This window comes from Bombina bombina, chromosome 3 (genome assembly GCF_027579735.1).
Source record: "Bombina bombina isolate aBomBom1 chromosome 3, aBomBom1.pri, whole genome shotgun sequence".
Classification (NCBI taxonomy): domain Eukaryota; kingdom Metazoa; phylum Chordata; class Amphibia; order Anura; family Bombinatoridae; genus Bombina; species Bombina bombina.
This window is the reverse complement of record NC_069501.1, coordinates 1,003,875,463-1,003,896,680: the sequence shown is the minus strand read 5'-3', so window position 1 is coordinate 1,003,896,680 and position 21,218 is coordinate 1,003,875,463. Positions and strand designations below refer to the sequence as shown.

General features: G+C 35.8%; 1 protein-coding gene across 3 annotated transcripts in view; it reads left to right on the top strand.

Annotated features, from left to right (window-relative positions):
* The window catches only part of STAT6 (signal transducer and activator of transcription 6), a 465,172-nt gene that overhangs the window by 279,654 nt on the left and 164,300 nt on the right, over positions 1–21,218 (top strand). For 2 of the 3 annotated variants that reach the window (XM_053708172.1, XM_053708173.1), the window contains exons 5-7: positions 8,672–8,848; positions 9,517–9,665; positions 16,775–16,903. In XM_053708172.1, the coding sequence (XP_053564147.1) occupies positions 8,672–8,848; positions 9,517–9,665; positions 16,775–16,903 (455 nt within the window). The remainder of the gene's footprint in view (positions 1–8,671; positions 8,849–9,516; positions 9,666–16,774; positions 16,904–21,218) is intronic. The other variant, XM_053708174.1, reaches the window with a different exon arrangement.

Below are 21,218 nucleotides of genomic sequence, written 5' to 3'. Positions count from 1 at the left end.
AGGGGGCGGCGTTGCACCAGCAGCTCACAAGAGCTGCTTGTGCAATGCTGAATACGGAGAGCGTATCGCTCTCCGCATTCAGCGAGGTCTGGCGGACCTGATCCACACTGTCGAATCAGGTCCGCCAGACCTTTGATCAATATCCCCCCATGACTGAAAGTCCCCTTTATTTGTTCCACTGGTAAATTCTAGCTTTTCACAAAACACTAGGATTTACTATCACTTTAATCCAGTGTAACAATTACATAGAATCCAGTTTGTGCAAACTCATTGTAAATTGATGTGTTCTCTATCACAGCAGAGACATTCAAAGGCCAGACAACTGGGCACTTTGTAAACATGTTGAATGATGGCAAAGAAAACATGATTAGGTTACAATGAGGAGATTAAGCCCTTTAAAATCTGTGACATTTAATATTTTCTATTTATCACTGTATGTAGAACTATAAAATTAAATAGGTACATTTTAAAGGGACATGAAATCCAAAATGAGTTTTAATAATATGATGTAACAGGTTTTCTTATTCAAGAAACCTCTCCCAGACTTTAGAAAGGGGGATTGGAGTGGTTTTCTGTACCAATACACAGAAGCATAACTAATGTGAATGTAAAACATTGCAGCTTATTGATTATATATTGATGATGATGACTAAATAATGTGCTTGATTTTTCACTTTATGTATAATTGTTCTATGCTAATGACATGAAGGATTTTAGGAACTGCTTTATTTGTTATTAGCATAAAATGCTTAAATCACTACTGCTCTTTGTGACAAAAGTACAAAGACTCAAAAACTCTTCAGTATTGGTTTAACCCCTTTTGTGCTAGCAACAATTGTATTTCTGTAGGAAATGCTCCAACAACCAAAAAATATGGTAATATACTATAAGTCCAAAAGTGGACAACCCTGATTATTATTGAGATTAGATGTTTCAGCCACAGCCATTGCTAACATGTGCATAATATCCAGCACATATCCATGAAATCTTGATTAAAAAAACATTGACAGTACAATGGATCGTATTGAAGAGCTCAGTGACTTTGAACATGTCACTGCCATAGAATGCCACTTTTTCAACAAGTCTGTTCAAGAAATCTCTGCCCTGCTAGATCTGCCCAACTCAACTGTAAGTGCTATTATTTTGAAGTGGAAGTGACTAGGAGAAGCAAGTGGTAGACAATGCAAACTCACACAGCAGGTTTGCAGAGTGCTGAGGGATGTAGCATATTAAAATCTCATATCATTTGTTGCATCACTCACTACAGAGTTCCAAACTGCCTCTGAAAGCAACATCAGCACAAGAACCATGCGTTAGGAGCTTTATGAAATGGGTTTCCATGGCCGTGCAGCTGTTCACAAGTCTCACATCAACATGTGCAATGCCAAGCATGTCACAACTGGACTCTGGAATAGTGGAAAATTGTTCTCTGGAGTGTTGAATCAAGGTGGTGGATGCCTACCAGAAATCAAAGCTTGATGGAAGAGGGATAATGGTTTGGGGCTGTTTTTCATGGTTTGTGTTAAGCCCTTTAGTTCTAATGAAGATCATCTTAATGCAACAGAATCCAAAGACATTTTAGACAATAGGGTATTTCCAACTTTGAGGCAACAGTTTTGGAAAATCCTTTCCTGTTCCAACATGACTGTGCTCCTGTGTAGAAATTGAGGTCCATGAAGACATGGTTTGATGAGTTTGGTATGAAGGAACTTGAGTGTCTTGAGCAGAGACCTGACATTAACTCCACTAAACACTTTTGGGACAAAATAGAAAGCTGATTGCGAGCATTGGACCATCTTGTCCAATGTCAGTGTCTGACCTTACAAATACTCTTTTTGCTGAATGGGCACAAATTCCAAAATCTTGAGTAAAGCCTTCCCAGAAGAGTGGTGGCTGTTATAGCCACAAGGGGGAGGGCAACTCTATATTTATTCCTATGGTTTTGCAATGGGATAACCAACAAGCTTATATAGGTGTGATGTTCAGGTGTCCACATAGTTTTGGCCATATAGGCCTAGATTACAAGTGGATCGCAAAAATATTAGCGCTATTGAGTGCTAATACTGCTCAAGTTAAATCAATAGTGCTTCTATTCCTATGCTCATAATACAAGTTGAAAGTAAAACTATTTTTTGCTCAAGTGAAAGTCTCAGGCAAGCTAACATCTGAAGGTCAGTTAGCGCAACCATGCTGATTCCCTCTCCTCATAGACTTCTATGAGGTGCTCTGCAAAACCCTGTACTGGCTTTTGCTCGAACGCTAATCTAAAGGTAAGCCAAGTGTCCTAAATACTTGAAATTGTACTGTTCTTCACTCAAAAAAAAAATGTTATGAATGTTAAATATATATTTGTATGTATGTATATATGTGTGTACATACATACAGTGAAATCAGCAAATCAATTAGAAAATAATTGCTTATTTATTTTATTTTATTTATTTTTATTTTTGCTCCAAAGTACATAAAACACATGAAAAACAGAAAAAAACTTTAAGAAATATGGATATTTTATGATTTTCAATTAGACTTTTGCAAGCTTTTTCAGTGATCTTCATGAAAGTAAATATGTAGCCAAAACAAACGTCTAGACAGCGCAAATAATGAATTCAATATTGATGATTGTCAAAAATATTTGAATGCAAGTTTTTGTTTATGAACCAATAATATTAATTCAGGACATGTATGTGAATTAATAATTTCATAGAATTTTGATAAATGTAATGATAAATATTCTTAAACCTCCAAACAATTCAAACAATTTAATGTTTCATTTTTAAAAGTGTCAATTACTCTCTATTCTTTACTTTTTATTAATAAATAAACAGTGTTGCTACTCTACTCTCAGGCAAAATGCTTAATAAGTCCAAGGTGTAACATTTTGAAAGTTTTGGAGCTCTATATGGCAGCAATTTTGAAAGAATGCTTTTAACAAATATATACATTGTGCAAACATTACTGCCATCTAGTGCACAAAAGTACATAACACTGTTAAAAGTATTGCTGCCTAGAGACCAATGTTCAAAAAATTGAAAAATTTCTAAACAAAAAGAGTAGTATAGGCAAGCAGCAATGTCTCCTCCATAGAAGTCAATGGGTGCCTGACGTCACCACCTGCATCTCTGACATTGCCAATGCAGGTTGTGACATAACGCTCCCATTTTGCTGTGGCTGCAAGGGGTCCTTTTTGAAATGTGCCTACACAGTGCAGACAGTGTGCTCACTGAAACTAAAAATAGTTTCAGTGTGGGCACACTCCAAATATTGCCGGAGGGACCTAAGTTGTACTACACCTACACTAACTACCGTTTAATTCCGGTCCAGCACTCAGTTCCAGAAGGCCAGCGTTTACCACATCTCCCGGACAAAATATGCATTGTCATATACAATGTAGATTATTTAAAGTATTGTATATATCTTAAAGGGGATTTATTGTTGCTTGTTGTGCTTATTATTTCAAACATATATTTGAAAATATATGTATATGTTTAAAATAATAGAGAGTAACAATGAATACCTTTTACTCAATAGAAATATACAATACTTTAACCCCTTAAGGACCAAGGACGTTCGCCGTACGTCCTAAAAAAAAATACACTTAACGACCGAGGACGTATGGCGTACGTCCTTGGTCTTGGAAAGCGGTGGAAACTATCCTGATCGGTTCCAGACGCTTTACGGTTATTGCAGTGATGCCTCGATATCGAGGCATCCTAGAATAACCCTCCTTGTCCATCCGATGCAGAGAGAGCCACTCTGTGGCCCTCCCTGCACAGGACATCGATGGCTGATACCGTTGGTGGGTGGGAGCCAGTCTGGGAGGCAGGTGGGCGGCCATTGATGGGCCGTGTGATGTGAAGGGGGGCAGGATCGTGGGCGGGATTGCTGGGGGCACGCACAGATGCGCACGCGTGCATGGGGGGCGGGCGCGTGCACGGGTAGGGAGCGGGTGGGAACCGCTACACTACAGAAAAATATTGAAAAAAAAGTGGCACAGAGGGGGCTACAAAAATAAAATTAAAATGATTTAAGGGATCTGGGAGGGGGTGGGGGGTTGGTCTTTGGGTGGGACAAGCTACACTACAGAAAAAATATAAAAAATATTAAAAAAAATATATTTTACTATAAACTGGGTACTGGCAGACAGCTGCCAGTACCCAAGATGGCTACCAATAAGTTAGAGGGGGAGGGTTAGAGAGCTGTTTGGGGGGGATCAGGGAGGTTGGGGACTAAGGGGGGATCCTACAGAGCAGCATATGTAAATATGCCTATTTTTAAAAAAAAAAAAAATATATATATATATCAAAGATAGCTTTTATTTTAGTACTGCCAGTACTTAACATGGCGGGGACAAATGTGGGGTAGGGGAGGGAAGAGAGCTGTTTGGGAGGGATCAGGGGGTGTAATGTGTTATATGTCAGGTGGGAGGCTGATCTCTACACTAAAGCTAAAATTAACCCTTCAAGCTCCCTACATGCTACCTAATTAACCCCTTCACTGCTAGCCATAATACACGTGTGATGCGCAGCGGCATTTAGCAGCCTTCTAATTACCAAAAAGCAACGCCAAAGCCATATATGCCTGCTATTTCTCAACAAAGGGGATCCCAGACAAGCATTTACAACCATTTGTGCCATAATTGCACAAGCTGTTTGTAAATAATTTCAGTGATAAACCTAAACTTTGTGAAAAAGCAAACAATTTTTTTTTATTTGATCGCATTTGGCGGTGAAATTGTGGCATGAAGTATACCAAAATGGGTCTAGATCAATACTTTGGGTTGTCTTCTACACTACACTAAAACTAAAATTAACCCTACAAGCTCCCTAATTAACCCCTGCACTGCTGGACATAATACACCTGTGGTGCACAGCAGCATTTAGAAGCCTTCTAATTACCAAAAAGCAATGCCAAAGCCATATAAGTCTGCTATTTCTGAAGAAAGGGGATCCCAGAGAAGCATTTACAACCATTTGTGTCATAATTGCACAAGCTGTTTGTAAATGATTTCAGTGAGAAACCTAAAATTGTGAAAAATCTAACTTTTTTTTTTTTTTTAATCGCATTTGGTGGTGAAATGGTGGCATTAAATATACCAAAATGGGCCTAGATCAATACTTGGGGTTGTCTACTACACTAAAATAAAGCTAAAATTAAATCTACAAGCTCCCTACATGCTCCCTAATTAACCCCTTCTCTGCTGGGCATAATAGACGTGTGGTGCGCAGTGGCATTTAGCGGCCTTCTAATTACCAAAAAGCAACTCCAAAGCCATATATGTCTGCTATTTATGAACAAAGGGGATCCCAGAGAAGCATTTACAACCATTTGTTCCATAATTGCACAAGTTGTTTGGAAATAATTTCAGTGATAAACCTAAAGTTTGTGATAAAATGTGTGAAAAAGTGAACAATTTTTTTTATTTGATCGCATTTGGCGGTGAAATGGTGGCATGAAAGATACCAAAATGGGCCTAGATCAATACTTGGGGTTGTCTACTACACTACAATAAAGCTAAAATTAAATCTACAAGCTCCCTACATGCTCCCTAATTAACCCCTTCACTGCTGGGCATAATAGACGTGTGGTGCGCAGTGGCATTTAGCGGCCTTCTATTTACCAAAAAGCAACTCCAAAGCCATATATGTCTGCTATTTATGAACAAAGGGGATCCCAGAGAAGCATTTACAACCATTTGTTCCATAATTGCACAAGTTGTTTGGAAATAATTTCAGTGATAAACCTAAAGTTTGTGATAAAATGTGTGAAAAAGTGAACAATTTTTTTTATTTGATCGCATTTGGCGGTGAAATGGTGGCATGAAATATACCAAAATGGGCCTAGATCAAAACTTTGGGATGTCTTCTAAAAAAAATATATATACATGTCGAGGGATATTCAGGGATTCCTGAAAGATATCAGTGTCCCAATGTAACTAGCGCTAATTTTGAAAAAAAGTGGTTTGGAAATAGCAAAGTGCTACTTGTATTTATTGCCCTATAACTTGCAAAAAAAAAACAAAGAACATGTAAACATTGGGTATTTCTAAACTCAGGACAAATTTGGAAACTATTTAGCATGGGTGTTTTTTGGTGGTTGTAGATGTGTAACAGATTTTGGGGGTCAAATTTAGAAAAAGTGTGTTTTTTTCCATTTTTTCCATATATTTTATTTATTTTTTTATAGTAAATTATAAGATATGATGAAAATAATGGTATCTTTAGAAAGTCCATTTAATGGCGAGAAAAACGGTATATAATATGTGTGAGTACAGTAAATGAGTAAGAGGAAAATTACAGCTAAATACAAACACAGCAAAAATGTAAAAATAGCCTTGGTCCCAAATGGACAGAAAATGGAAAAGTTATGTGGTCATTAAGGGGTTAAACAATATGCATTGTACATCACTATGCATATCATTTAATCATTGACCCCTAAACTGCCATAAACTAATACTAACTGATATTTCAAATGATGCATTGTTAAGTAGAATGGATATCATTTACATTTTGCATATAAATTAAAATGTAATTAATGTTGCTTGTTGTGTTTATTATTTGTTATTAAAGACAGTATAATTAAAATTATAGTTCTACATAACTGCATGCCTGTTATGTAAAAATATAATTTAATGCTATTGACTACTATAACATAAATAGATATATTAACATATATATCTATGTTATCATAAATTATTTTCTATTGGATGATTAGAATTTAAAATAAAATTATTTTGTGCTATTGGCTGATTAAAAATCAGCCAATAGGAATTGGCTGATTAAAAATAGAGGCAGTGGGAGAGGCTGTTACAAAGATAGGCCCCCAGCGCCTAGACCCTGGATGAAGAGAGCTCCAGCGTTGAAGAAAATTGTGGAGTCTGTCTCCATGAAGATCGACTCCCGGTGCCTGGTCCCTGTATGAAGAAGGCCCCAGCATGGATGAAGAGGAGCTGGATTTTCAGATGGTTAGTCAAAAATTGGGGTTTAGTTAGGGCTTTTTTGGGGTAGGTTTTTTATTTTTAAGAATTGGAGTTTTTATTTTAAATTTATTTTTTAGGATATGTTTTTTAGCTGGACTTTATTATTTTGAGGGGTAGGTCGTTACTTGTATTGTAGAGGGGGGTGTTGTAAAAATGTAAAAAAGCTGTATTGACTTTAGGGCAATACCCTACAAAAGGCCTTTTAAGGGCAATTGTAATTTAAATTTAGTGTTAGGGTTACGTTTTTTTGTTTTTGTTTTGGGTGGGAGTGTTTATGGGGCATCTAGATTCATGCTAGGTATAATGGTGATTTTTATTTTGGATACTGTCTCTTTTTATTTTATGTAACTTAGACTTTTATTTTTAAGTAACTTGGAGTGTTTAGTTTAGAGAGGGGTTAGGTGTTAGGGTACTTGCGGTAGGCTAGTGATGGTTTAGGTGTTAATAGTGTAGGGTATTTGTGGTTGACTAATAGTGGTTTAGGGGTTAATAGTGTAGTGTACTTGCGGTGGGTTAGTGATGTTTAAGGGGATAATAGTATAGTGTACTTGGGGTGAGCTAGTGGTGGTATAGGGATTAATAGTTTAGATGGGTACTTGTGGTTAGTATGTGGCGGTTTAGATATTTATTAGTGTTAGTTTGTGGGGTACTTCGGATTAGGGGTATTAGGATTAGTGGTTAGGAGACACAACAGGTATATTCTAAGGGATCATTTATTATACATTGCCAACATGGGCAGCTATGCTGGGTGTAATCTATAGCCAGCATTGCCAACTAGTGACATGTATAGTAAAGGCCTCCTGGTGATGCCACCTGTTAGCTATGTCAGGCGCTTGGAATATTTCAACAGGCTCGCTCAACATAGCCCTGAATCCCTTGGAATATTTTGCCGCCTCACAGCAATTTCGATACTCGGGGCCTAGGCAAGAGCCACCTAGGTATGCTCTTCTTCAAAGGATACCAAGAGAACAAAATAAACTTCATAACAGAAGTCAATTTTCAGTTTTCAAAAATTATATTAGTTTTTAGTTTTTGTGTGACTGAGTTTACCGCCAACCACCACTCTGAAATTCAGTTGTTTTTGAAGTTCAATGAGACTTGTGAGTTCAATTTTTACAGACGTTATATAAATGGTACCCTCACTTCAGTGTGATGGCATCTACTGTGGAAAGTTTGTCAGTGTAATCTACTTATGTGTGTTTTATACACTGAATGTTACCATTGTGCCAAACCAGAATCTTCTCACACAAAACAACTGTTTTCTAATTGAAGACATCCTATTGGTGCTAATATACTTGTGCAAACAAAATTATAATCCCCTAGAGTCAATATCATAACTGGCTGGTGAGAAATAAGGAAATTACAAACAATTCTGGAGACCTACTAGTAAGCAGTCAGAGGTCTACAAGATCATAATCTACCTTATGGTTGCATCTGCTTCATAGTATCTACTAGTTCTCTATCTAAAAAAAGGATAAATAGACAGACGCTAATATTGTGACTTTGCATCACAAGCATTTCACTGTTTATAATTATCACACAAAATTTTCTAAACATCATTTGCTTAAGATATCTTCTTGTCTAAACAAAATATAATTTTGCTTTTTATTAAAGGAACTTGAATAATAATAATAATTTATAGTCTATAAATATATCTATCATGTTAATGCATATTCTACCTAATTTATTTTCCAGTTTCCACGCCTTACAGGGAGTTTCATTGATAAGCAGGAGGGACTGAAGTTCAATTTTCGTACTATAAAAATCCAACATATGATAAAACAGGCTGTGTTTATCCAAGACCAAATGAGACATACAAAGGAATCTCTTCCCATACATGAACAAATGCCAAGGGCGGTAAATCTACAAAGGGTAATGTTACATTGCTGCTTAATAATACTGTCAAAGGAATGTTGCATTCTGGGTGTGGACACTAATTTTAGTATATATTGACATGATCTTTCCTATATTTACCAACATTCAGTGGTAAATAATCAATTCCTTCTCAATAACATTTGAGCATCTAAGAGATAAAATACAATGATATATTGAGGCCAATTTAACAAAGATCTTGCGGACCTGATCCAACAATGCGGATCAGGTCCGCAAGACCTCGCTAAATGCGGAGAGCAATACGGTCTCCGTATTCAGCATTGCACCAGCAGCTCACAAGAGCTGCTGGTGCAACCCCACCTCCTGCTTACTCGCGGCCAATGGGCCGCCAGCAGGGAGGTGTCAATCAACCCGATCGTACTCAATCGGGTTGAATTCTGGCGATTCCTGTCTGCCTGCTCAGAGCAGGCGGACAGGGTTATGAAGCAGTGGTCTTTAGACCGCTGCTCCATAACTTGTGTTTCTGGCGAGTCTGAAGACTCGCCAGAAACACGGCCCTTAGATAGGCCTCTTTATCTGATTGATGTTTGACTTTCAATTGTGATGCAAATCCCTTTAACTGTGGTCCGTGTATAACAGTTCTATAACAGCACTTTATTCCACATTTTGAAATAGTTTATTTATAGTGTATTGCCCTTTCATTGCAGCAGTGGGCCTCATTGGTTAATGAGTCACTTGAAAGCTTGGATAATGCTCAGATACAAGTAATTAAGAGAATTAACATCTGGAAACGACAGCAGCAACTATCAGGGAATGGAGCTCCTTTTGATGAGAATTTGCTTCCTCTGCAGGAAAGGTGAGGCAAGACATTAGGAAATAGAAGTGAGAGTTAAGTAAAAATCTTCTTGTTTTATCAATTCATCCTCTGAAGAAGGTAGATGATGGTAACGTAGGGGGAATTATGAGACGAGAGCAGCTTGTCTCTGACATAAAGCTTTCAGCAAATAGTTGATGCTTTTTTAAAAAAGGTTACTTTTATGGTGTGTATTTGAAATCACAAACATTTGTATAGAATTAAGCACTTTAATATTTTGTTACACTGATTAAAGGAACTAATTTCTCCCTTTGTTTAGTTTATAGCTCTGTGATTCATTTTGCATAATCTTCTATTTTAAGTATCTGATATTAGAATATGTTTTGCTATTAGCAGTGGAATAACCATTAGTATAGATGGTTTTATTGTAGTGCTTAGAGATAATCTTTTTATGTTCCATTACTAATATTGTATCCAGATTAGGATGAAGTAAAACATTTGTCTATTGAAAAGGACATTATGTTTGTCTAAATTGCTATTTTTTTTAAAAAATCTCTTCCACATATTTGGACAGTAGCTGGTTAAATGTGCTGCCTAAAGCTGCTTCCTTATAAGTAATTGATATTTGTTTTGAAGAGATAGTTTGTAATATAAATATTTGAGGTAAAAAATGTGAAAACATCAAGTTATACCCAATGGGATAAACTTTTATCTAAGATTTAAGGGACAGTCAAGTCCAAAACAAACTTTCATGATTCAGATAGGGCATTTAATTTTAAACAACTTTCCAATTTACTTTTATTACCAATTTTGCTTTGTTCTCTTGGTATTCTTAGTTGAAAACTAAACCTAGGAGGGTCATATGCTAATTTCTTACGGCTAGATTTGGAGTTTTGTCGGTAACGACCCGAAAAACTAACGCCCGGCTTTTTTCTGGCCGCACCATAAAAATAACTCTGGTATTGAGAGTCCACATAAAGGCTGCGTTAGGCTCCAAAAAAGGAGCGTAGAGCATTTTTAACGCAGCTTCAACTCTCAATACCAGAGTTGCTTACGGACGCGGCCAGCCTCAAAAACGTGCTTGTGCACGATTCCCCCATAGGAAACAATGGGGCTGTTTGAGCTGAAAAAAAACCTAACACCTGCAAAAAAGCCGCGTTCAGCTCTTAACGCAGCCCCATTGTTTGCTATGGGGAAACACTTCCTACGTCTGCACCTAACACCCTAACATGTACCCCGAGTCTAAACACCCCTAACCTTACACTTATTAACCCCTAATCTGCTGCCCCCGCTATCGCTGATACCTGCATTTTATTTTTAACCCCTAATCTGCCGCTCTGTAAACCGCCGCTACTTACATTATCCCTATGTACCCCTAATCTGCTGCTCCTAACACCGCCGACCCCTATATTATATTTATTAACCCCTAATCTGCCCCCCTCAACGTCGCCTCCACCTGCCTACACTTATTAACCCCTAATCTGCCGAGCGGACCGCACTGCTATTATAATAAAATTATTAACCCCTAATCCGTCTCACTAACCCTATAATAAATAGTATTAACCCCTAATCTGCCCTCCCTAACATCGCCGACACCTAACTTCAATTATTAACCCCTAATCTGCCGACCGGAGCTCAACGCTATTCTAATAAATGGATTAACCCCTAAAGCTAAGTCTAACCCTAACACTAACACCCCCCTAAGTTAAATATAATTTACATCTAACGAAATTAATTAACTCTTATTAAATAAATTATTCCTATTTAAAGATAAATACTTACCTGTAAAATAAATCCTAAAATAGCTACAATATAAATTATAATTATATTATAGCTATTTTAGGATTAATATTTATTTTACAGGTAACTTTGTATTTATTTTAACCAGGTACAATAGCTATTAAATAGTTAAGAACTATTTAATAGCTAAAATAGTTAAAATAATTACAAAATTACCTGTAAAATAAATACTAACCTAAGTTACAATTAAACCTAACACTACACTATCAATAAATTAATTAAATAAACTACCTACAATTACCTACAATTAACCTAACACTACACTATCAATAAATTAATTAAATACAATTCCTACAAATAAATACAATTAAATAAACTAGCTAAAGTACAAAAAATAAAAAAGAACTAAGTTACAAAAAATAAAAAAATATTTACAAACATAAGAAAAATATTACAACAATTTTAAACTAATTACACCTACTCTAAGCCCCCTAATAAAACAACAAAGCCCCCCAAAATAAAAAATGCCCTACCCTATTCTAAATTACTAAAGTTAAAAGCTCTTTTACCTTACCAGCCCTGAACAGGGCCCTTTGTGGGGCATTCCCCAAGAAGTTCAGCTCTTTTGCCTGTAAAAAAAAACATACAATACCCCACCCCAACATTACAACCCACCACCCACATACCCCTAATCTAACCCAAACCCCCCTTAAATAAACCTAACACTAAGCCCCTGAAGATCATCCTACCTTGTCTTCACCTCACCAGGTATCACCGATCCGTCCTGGCTCCAAAATCTTCATTCAACCCAAGCGGGGGTTGGCGATCCATCATCCGGTGGCTGAAAAGGTCCAGAAGAGGCTCCAAAGTCTTCATCCTATCCGGGAAGAAGAGGCGATCCGGACCGGCAACCATCTTGATCCAAGCGGCATCTTCTATCTTCATCCGATGACGACCGGCTCCATCCTGAAGACCTCCACCGCGGACCTATCTTCTTCCGGCGACGTCCAACTGAAGAATGACGGTTCCTTTAAGGGACGTCATCCAAGATGGCGTCCCTCGAATTCCGATTGGCTGATAGGATTCTATCAGCCAATCGGAATTAAGGTAGGAATATTCTGATTGGCTGATGGAATCAGCCAATCAGAATCAAGTTCAATCCGATTGGCTGATCCAATCAGCCAATCAGATTGAGCTCGCATTCTATTGGCTGATCGGAACAGCCAATAGAATGCGAGCTCAATCTGATTGGCTGATTGGATCAGCCAATCGGATTGAACTTGATTCTGATTGGCTGATTCCATCAGCCAATCAGAATATTCCTACCTTAATACCGATTGGCTGATAGAATCCTATCAGCCAATCGGAATTCGAGGGACACCATCTTGGATGATGTCCCTTAAAGGAACCGTCATTCTTCAGTTGGACGTCGCCGGAAGAAGATGGGTCCGCGGTGGAGGTCTTCAGGATGGAGCCGGTCGTCATCGGATGAAGATAGAAGATGCCGCTTGGATCAAGATGGTTGCCGGTCCAGATTGCCTCTTCTTCCCGGATAGGATGAAGACTTTGGAGCCTCTTCTGGACCTCTTCAGCCACCGGATGATGGATCGCCAACCCCCGTTTGGGTTGGATGAAGATTTTGGAGCCAGGACGGATCGGTGATACCTGGTGAGGTGAAGACAAGGTAGGATGATCTTCAGGGGCTTAGTGTTAGGTTTATTTAAGGGGGGTTTGGGTTAGATTAGGGGTATGTGGGTCGTGGGTTGTAATGTTGGGGGGGGGTATTGTATGATTTTTTTTACAGGCAAAAGAGCTGAACTTCTTGGGGCATGCCCCGCAAAGGGCCCTGTTCAGGGCTGGTAAGGTAAAAGAGCTTTTAACTTTAGTAATTTAGAATAGGGTAGGGCATTTTTTATTTTGGGGGGCTTTGTTGTTTTATTAGGGGGCTTAGAGTAGGTGTAATTAGTTTAAAATTGTTGTAATATTTTTCTTATGTTTGTAAATATTTTTTTATTTTTTGTAACTTAGTTCTTTTTTATTTTTTGTACTTTAGCTAGTTTATTTAATTGTATTTATTTGTAGGAATTGTATTTAATTAATTTATTGATAGTGTAGTGTTAGGTTAATTGTAGGTAATTGTAGGTAGTTTATTTAATTAATTTATTGATAGTGTAGTGTTAGGTTTAATTGTAACTTAGGTTAGTATTTATTTTACAGGCAATTTTGTAATTATTTTAACTATTTTAGCTATTAAATAGTTCTTAACTATTTAATAGCTATTGTACCTGGTTAAAATAAATACAAAGTTACCTGTAAAATAAATATTAATCCTAAAATAGCTATAATATAATTATAATTTATATTGTAGCTATATTAGGATTTATTTTACAGGTAAGTATTTATCTTTAAATAGGAATAATTTATTTAATAAGAGTTAATTAATTTCGTTAGATGTAAATTATATTTAACTTAGGGGGGTGTTAGTGTTAGGGTTAGACTTAGCTTTAGGGGTTAATACATTTATTAGAGTAGCGGTGAGCTCCGGTCGGCAGATTAGGGGTTAATAATTGAAGTTAGGTGTCGGCGATGTTAGGGAGGGCAGATTAGGGGTTAATACTATTTATTATAGGGTTAGTGATGCGGATTAGGGGTTAATAACTTTATTATAGTAGCGCTCAGGTCCGCTCGGCAGATTAGGGGTTAATAAGTGTAGGCAGGTGGAGGCGACGTTGTGGGGGGCAGATTAGGGGTTAAATATAATATAGGGGTCGGCGGTGTTAGGGGCAGCAGATTAGGGGTACATAAGGATAACGTAGGTGGCGGCGCTTTGCGGTCGGCAGATTAGGGGTTAATAAGTGTAGGCAGATGGAGGCGATGTTGAGGGGGGCAGATTAGGGGTTAATAAATATAATACAGGGGTCGGCGGTGTTAGGGGGAGCAGATTAGGGGTACATAAGGATAACGTAGGTGGCGGTCGGCAGATTAGGGGTTAAAAAATTTTATTCGAGTGTCGGTGATGTGGGGGGACCTCGGTTTAGGGGTACATAGGTAGTTTATTGGTGTTAGTGTACTTTAGAGTACAGTAGTTCAGAGCTTTAGAAACCGGTGTTAGCCCAGAAAGCTCTTAACTACTGACTTTTTTCCTGCGGCTGGAGTTTTGTCGTTAGATGTCTAACGCTCACTTCAGAAACGACTCTAAATACCGGAGTTAGAAAAATCCCATTGAAAAGATAGGATACGCAATTGACGTAAGGGGATCTGCGGTATGGAAAAGTCGCGGCTGAAAAGTGAGCGTTAGACCCTATTTTGAGTGACTCCAAATACCGGCGGTAGCCTAAAACCAGCGTTAGGAGCCTCTAACGCTGGTTTTCATGGCTAACGCCAAACTCCAAATCTAGGTCTTAGACCTTGAAGGCCACCTCTAATCTGAATGGTTTTTCACCACTGGAGGGCGTTTGTTCATGTGTTTCATATAGATAACATTGAGCTCACGCACATTAATTTACCGAGAAGTGAGCACTGATTGGCTAAAATGCAAAGAACTGAAATAAGGGGGCAGTCTGCAGAGGCTTAGATACAAGGTAATTAAAGAGGTAAAACGTGTATTATTATAACTGTGTTGGTTATGCAAAACTAAGGAATGGGTAATAAAGGGATTATCTTTCTTTTTAAACAACAAAAAAATGGGTGTAGACTGTCCCTTTAAGCTGAAGAATATATGATGTATCTAAAATATAAGAACAGGTTACAACAAGAATCTAAAAAATACTCATTAACTAATAGTTAGAAAAAGTAGCTAAAAATAATAGGCCTTCCTTGTACACTGTCCATTTTTTAGTTTATTATATGGATGGTAAAATATAGTGATTCTTTGGTGCTCATTATACAGATAATATAGTTAATATTTTGCTTTTGGTAGAAGAATCTTTTAAAGAGACTTTAAAGTAAAAAAAAATAATCATGATTCATACAGTTTGCAGTGAAAATTTGCATTTTCTCTATATGACTTCGCTGTTTGCAACGTTATACATAAAATTTACATTGCTAGTGTAGAATTAAGGTGCAAAGAGTTAAACAAAATGTCTGGTGTAAAGTGTTGTTTTCACTACGTATATATACTTCCTCATTCCATTTTACAAGTGAAGGAAAATTTTGTCAGGTCATAAGTGTAATTAGAGACGTGCAGACAGAATTTTCCATTTGGCTGAATCTTTAGCTCCAAATATTTATAATACTGTATTTCGAATATTCAGCACCTGTTCTATTTGGTATTAGTTTAGTTTATAACGAGACGAATACCGACTTCCAGGGCCTGCACTAAAAAATGTAATGTAAAATTTAACACTCTATCTAAACCATGAAAGTTTAATTTTAACTTGTATGTCCCTTGAAAGGCACTGAATTAATAAAAAAACTATTAACTTTCATTAACAAGATGTGCACAACCTATTTATATGTACACTTTATGAGGCACCATCTCTTACTGAGTATGTACAAGAGTTCACAGTATATATATAAATATGTTTTGTGATTGGCTGATAGCCGTCCCATGATACAGTGGACAAGTAAAATAGAAGTAACTTTAAAAATGTGTCAGAAAAAAACCATCCAGTCCACTAGGAGGAGGCAAAAACACCCCTATATACCAGACATTTAATCCCTCCCACTGTCCCAAAATACCTCAGTCACATGTTTGCCACCTTCATGGAGTAAGGTAAATTCTGAAATATTGATATGCAAGACATAGAAAGGGATTTTCTAGCCTACTAGAGACATTATTTCCTCCTCTTGGAGCCTACAAACAGGAAAGAAGAGTAAACAGGAGTTTTCAGCCAGGCAGTGTAAATCTTTTTCCAGTGTAAATATGTGTCAAACCTCCCAGGAGAAATGTGTATTAAACCACAAATCCCCTTATACAGACATTTCATAAGTTAATTAAAGGACCAGTAAATAGTAGAGAGTAGATTTGCTTAATAAACAAATGTATTATAAAAACACAATGCAATAGAACTTAGTCTGAGCTTCAAATGAGTAGTAGATTTTTTTCAGACAAATTTCAAAATGATATCTATTTCTACTCCCCTGTATCATGTGACAGTCATCAGCCAATCACAAATGCATATACGTATATTCTGTGAATTCTTGCACATGCTCAGTAGGAGCTGGTGACTCAAAAAGTGTAAGTATAAAAAAAGACTGTGCAGATTTAATGGAAGTAAATTGGAAAGTTGTTTAAAATTGCCTGCTCTATCAGAATCATTAAAGTTTCATTTTACCTGAGTGTCCCTTTAAGTTCTTTAAGCTGCAAGTACAGCAAAGGTTTTAAATGCTTGCTATAAATGCTTGTGGGATTGGTACCCAGTGAATACAGTTTCTTTATTTACATAACACTGTTGTTTTTTTTTTCACAGGTTGGAAACCCTTTTCAACATATACAATGATATTTTTCGGTTGGTTCAATCTATTTCCCAGACTGAAAAGCAGATGCATTCTGGTCTTGTGGAAAGAATTAACAAATCCTTAGACACTCTTATCAGAAGGTAGTAATCTCATTTTAGAAATGCATCTCTTGTCTTACATCAATGATACGTTTATTAAAAGGACATTAACTATCTCTTGTCTTTGTGTAAAAATTGTGCTTTTTCCCCCACTCTCTATAGAGAGGCCAAAAGCTAAGTCTGTAACCTAGGTTTTAAAATTGCTGCAAATTGCTTCAACCAGTTACTTGATTTGCAGCATTTGCAACTTACTGAATTTGTTTTTTTGCCTTATGTGGGAGCATAGGACAAGCACAATTTTACACTAAAACAAGAATTTAAATGTTATGTCCTTTTATTATATCTGTTATGTATTAACAGTGTTCTGAATATCTGAAAGATTTAGGCACACAGTATAAATTTTAATTATTTTTGTGAGTTATCAGGGTTTGGATGTGGATGTTCATTTATGCTTGATAGCTTGTTTTTACCAGCTGTAGGAAAAATAAGATAACCAAAAATCATACATCTTATATTTAAAACAAAAATTAATTAATTAATTAATTAAATTAATAAATAAATAAATAAAGTTATATTTACTTTGAAGTTTTACTTTTTTGGAGACCTCTCTACAGTTCAAGCTTAAAATGAAATTAAACTTCTTTTTCCCCATCTTACCTCTTTCAAAATTTGAGGTTTAGAAATTGGCTAACAAATAAGTAGAGAGAATTTAAAAATTTCAATAGTGAATACCTGTCGAAACCAGAATTTTTTTGGGAAACTGCAAAAGGTTGCTTTAGGGGGGAAATAAAAGCATATCCAGTTAAAAGAAAAAAAAATATGGCTAAAAGATAAATTCAATTAACTAATCAGCTTAGGAACAAATATGCAGGATATATTGAAAATACTAATAAAAACAATTGGATTAAATATCAACAGGCAAAAGAAGAGAGAGAGACTTTCCTTAGCCAACAACTAATACAAAAAGATCATAAAAATAAAGCAATATTTAATAAATACCCTTCCAAAAATTTCCCCTGAACAGTTAATATTATTGAACAAAGAAATCTCAATAGAAGAGATTTCCCAAGCTATTAAAAGAATTGCTAATGTAAAGGCCCCTGGACCAGATTACATGCTCTCTGAATTTTATAAAATTCTTGAAGAAGAAATCAGTCCGGTTCTCACCCTACTGTTTAATAATTATTTTATATCCAACATTAAGCCTTCTAAATATTTCACGGCATCTAATGTAGTGTTAATATTAAAAAAATACAAAGATGCCGAATCCATGGACTCTTGTCGTCCAATTTCTCTACTCAATACGGATTATAAAATACTTGCTAATATTATTACACATATGTTTAAGGCAATTGTGGGAGACCTAATTCAGATAGATCAGACTGGATTTATGCAAGGCAGAACTTCTCAAAAAGATATAAAGACAGCTATGTTATTGATAGAATATTTCCGAATATGCTCTAAATCTAATCCCAAACAACAGAGGACTTTGCACTCCTCACTATTGACACCGAGAAGGTTTTGATTCCATATCCTGGGACCACCTCTTCACCACATTAGATCATTTTGGGTTTACAGGCCATTTCTCTAATTTATCAAAACTATCTATTCTGACCCGATTTCTTTTTCAAGCATAAACAGTACTTTCTATCCCAGTATAAAACTACAGAAAGGAACAAGACAGGGCAGCCCTCTATCTCCCCTGCTATTTAACATTGCCATAGAGCCATTAGCAATTTTATGCAGGACGGAGCTAGAGGGAGTCTAGCTTGGCAAAAAAAGATTGGTGTTAGCTTTATACGCAGATAACATCCTCTTTTTTATGGAAAACACAAGAAAAAATATTCCACATCTCCCAAATATTATATCAGAGTATAGCTCTTTTTCAGGATATAAAATTAATGTACCCAAATCAGAAATCCTGTGGATCATTAAAAAAGAGACAGTTACACAAACAATCCTTTCTCATTAGCAGAAAACAAGATAAAATATTTAGGATTTTTTTTTCTAGCTAAAGATGCTGATGATTGGTACGATTGCAACTATACCCCTCTGTGGCAGAAATGCTGTCTATCTCTTTAAAAAATTGGTCGAAACTACCTCTTTCTCTGTCATCTAAAATTATGATGATTAAAATGATCTTATTCCCCAAGATACTTTTCTTCTTTCAAAACATCCCTATGTTCTTACGTAATAAAGATATTCAAAGATTTAAAGGGACACTGAACCAAATTTTTTTCTTTGATGATTAAGATAGAGCATGCAATTTTAAGCAACTTTCTAATTTACTCCTATTATCATTTTTTCTTCGTTCTCTTGCTATCTTTATTTGAAAAATAATGCATCTAAGCTTTTTTTTTGGTTACGGCACTTTTTTATTGGTGGGTGAATTTATCCACCAATCAGAAAGAACAACCCAGGTTGTTCATCAAAAATGGGCCGGCATCTAAACTTACATTCTTGCATTTCAAATAAAGATACCAAGAGAATGAAGACAATTTGATAATAGGAGTAAATTAGAAAGAAAGTTGCTTAAAAATGTCATGCTCTATCTGAATCATGAAAGAAATAAATTTGGGTTCAGTGTCTCTTTAACTCTCACTGCTCTAAGTTTTTATGGGGTAAGAAGAAACCATGTATTGCAATATCTAAACTCTCTCATACAAAAGAGGATGGGGGACTAGCACTCCCAAACATTACATTTTATAATCTAGCATGTTTGGCTAAATCTGCAATTGATTGGATTACTGAAGCTAATTATATCACAAACTTTAAGGAAGAAGAGGCTCTTGTTCATCCATATTCTCTTAAAGCATTATTGCATAAAACTAAAACACAATATTCTAAATTAAGGATACCCAAAAACACCATCTCAAATATTATTCAAGCCTGGAAGAAGGTTTGTAAAATGTTACAGATTGATCATTTTGTCTCTAACTATCTTCCAATAAAAGGGAACCCTGATTTTGAACCAAGACTGGATCATTATGTATTTAAAATCTGGAGCAAAAAAGGTTTAAAACAATTATCTCAACTAATAGACTCTCAAACAAATCTTCTAAAATCATACTAGAATTTGTCCTTGGAATTCTCTCTAAATAAAAATCATTTATTTGCCTACTTACAAATTAGACATTATCTAACTGACAAGAAATTGCTAGATAATAAGACCTGGGAGTTTTGGAACCAATTATCAATCTGTTCCATTCAGGGATACACTCTGTCTTCCCGATTTATAAAATATTAATATCACAAGATGCAAAATTTAAATTGAGTGCTCTTTTTCATATATGGTCTAAGGACTTTCAGGAGTTAAACGTTTCTTCCGTGTGGCTAAAAATACCTCTGCTATCTTAATGAGAGAATCACATTTTAGGTTAATAAATATATCTTATATAACTCCTAATCTGCTGGCTAAGTGGTACACTAGTGAGGAACAGGTATGTTCTAGATGTAGAGCATTAAATACAAACTTACTCCACGCTTTCTGAATTTGTCCCAAAATTCAGAAATTTTGGTTACAAATTGCATTTTGGCTTAATAAATTCTTAACGACCAAATTAAAGATCGATAGCCTTCAAATATTTTTTTTAACTAACCAAAGAATATATAAAAATAAACATCTAATAAATACTGCAATTTTAATAGTCAGGCAAATTATTTTGAGAGCATGGAAATATATGAATGCCCCAACTTTATCTGTTTTTATTAGAAACATGAAATATCAGATAATAATAAACAAACATGACCCAATGATATTCACTGAAAATAAATTGAGAGCATTCCTGTTAAAATGGCATAAGGTGATCATGTCATTATCGCTCGAAACCCAAATTCAGATTTTATACCCCTTCTGCTCCTCGATTCTCTTTCTTCAACTGATATAGTCAGATTATTACCCTGCGCATTCGAGAAGGACATCTTTTGATTGTTTTTTTTTTTCTTGTTTTTGTTTTTCTAAAAGCATAGGGAAAGGAACTACTGGGAAGTAGTTAATTAAAAGTATTCACTGAAATCTTGTAAATTTATATATTCACTTTCAATGGGCCTCTTTTATGAGGTAGATATGTTATGAAATATCTATAGATTATGTATTCTGAAACGGTGTATCCAGATTTATAGTTTTTTAAATTGTTGGTTTTTGTTTATTTCTGTGTTCGATGTATATCATAACCATATAAGTTCATGTGATATATATAAGAGAAGATACATGTGTTATATGAGATATGTGATAAATATATATATAGTGTTTAATTATGTAATAGTATATATTTATATACTTATCTATATATATTCAATGTAGGAATATTTTGCTTTATTAATTGCTTATTAGTGTTTCCATGCATTATATTCTGAT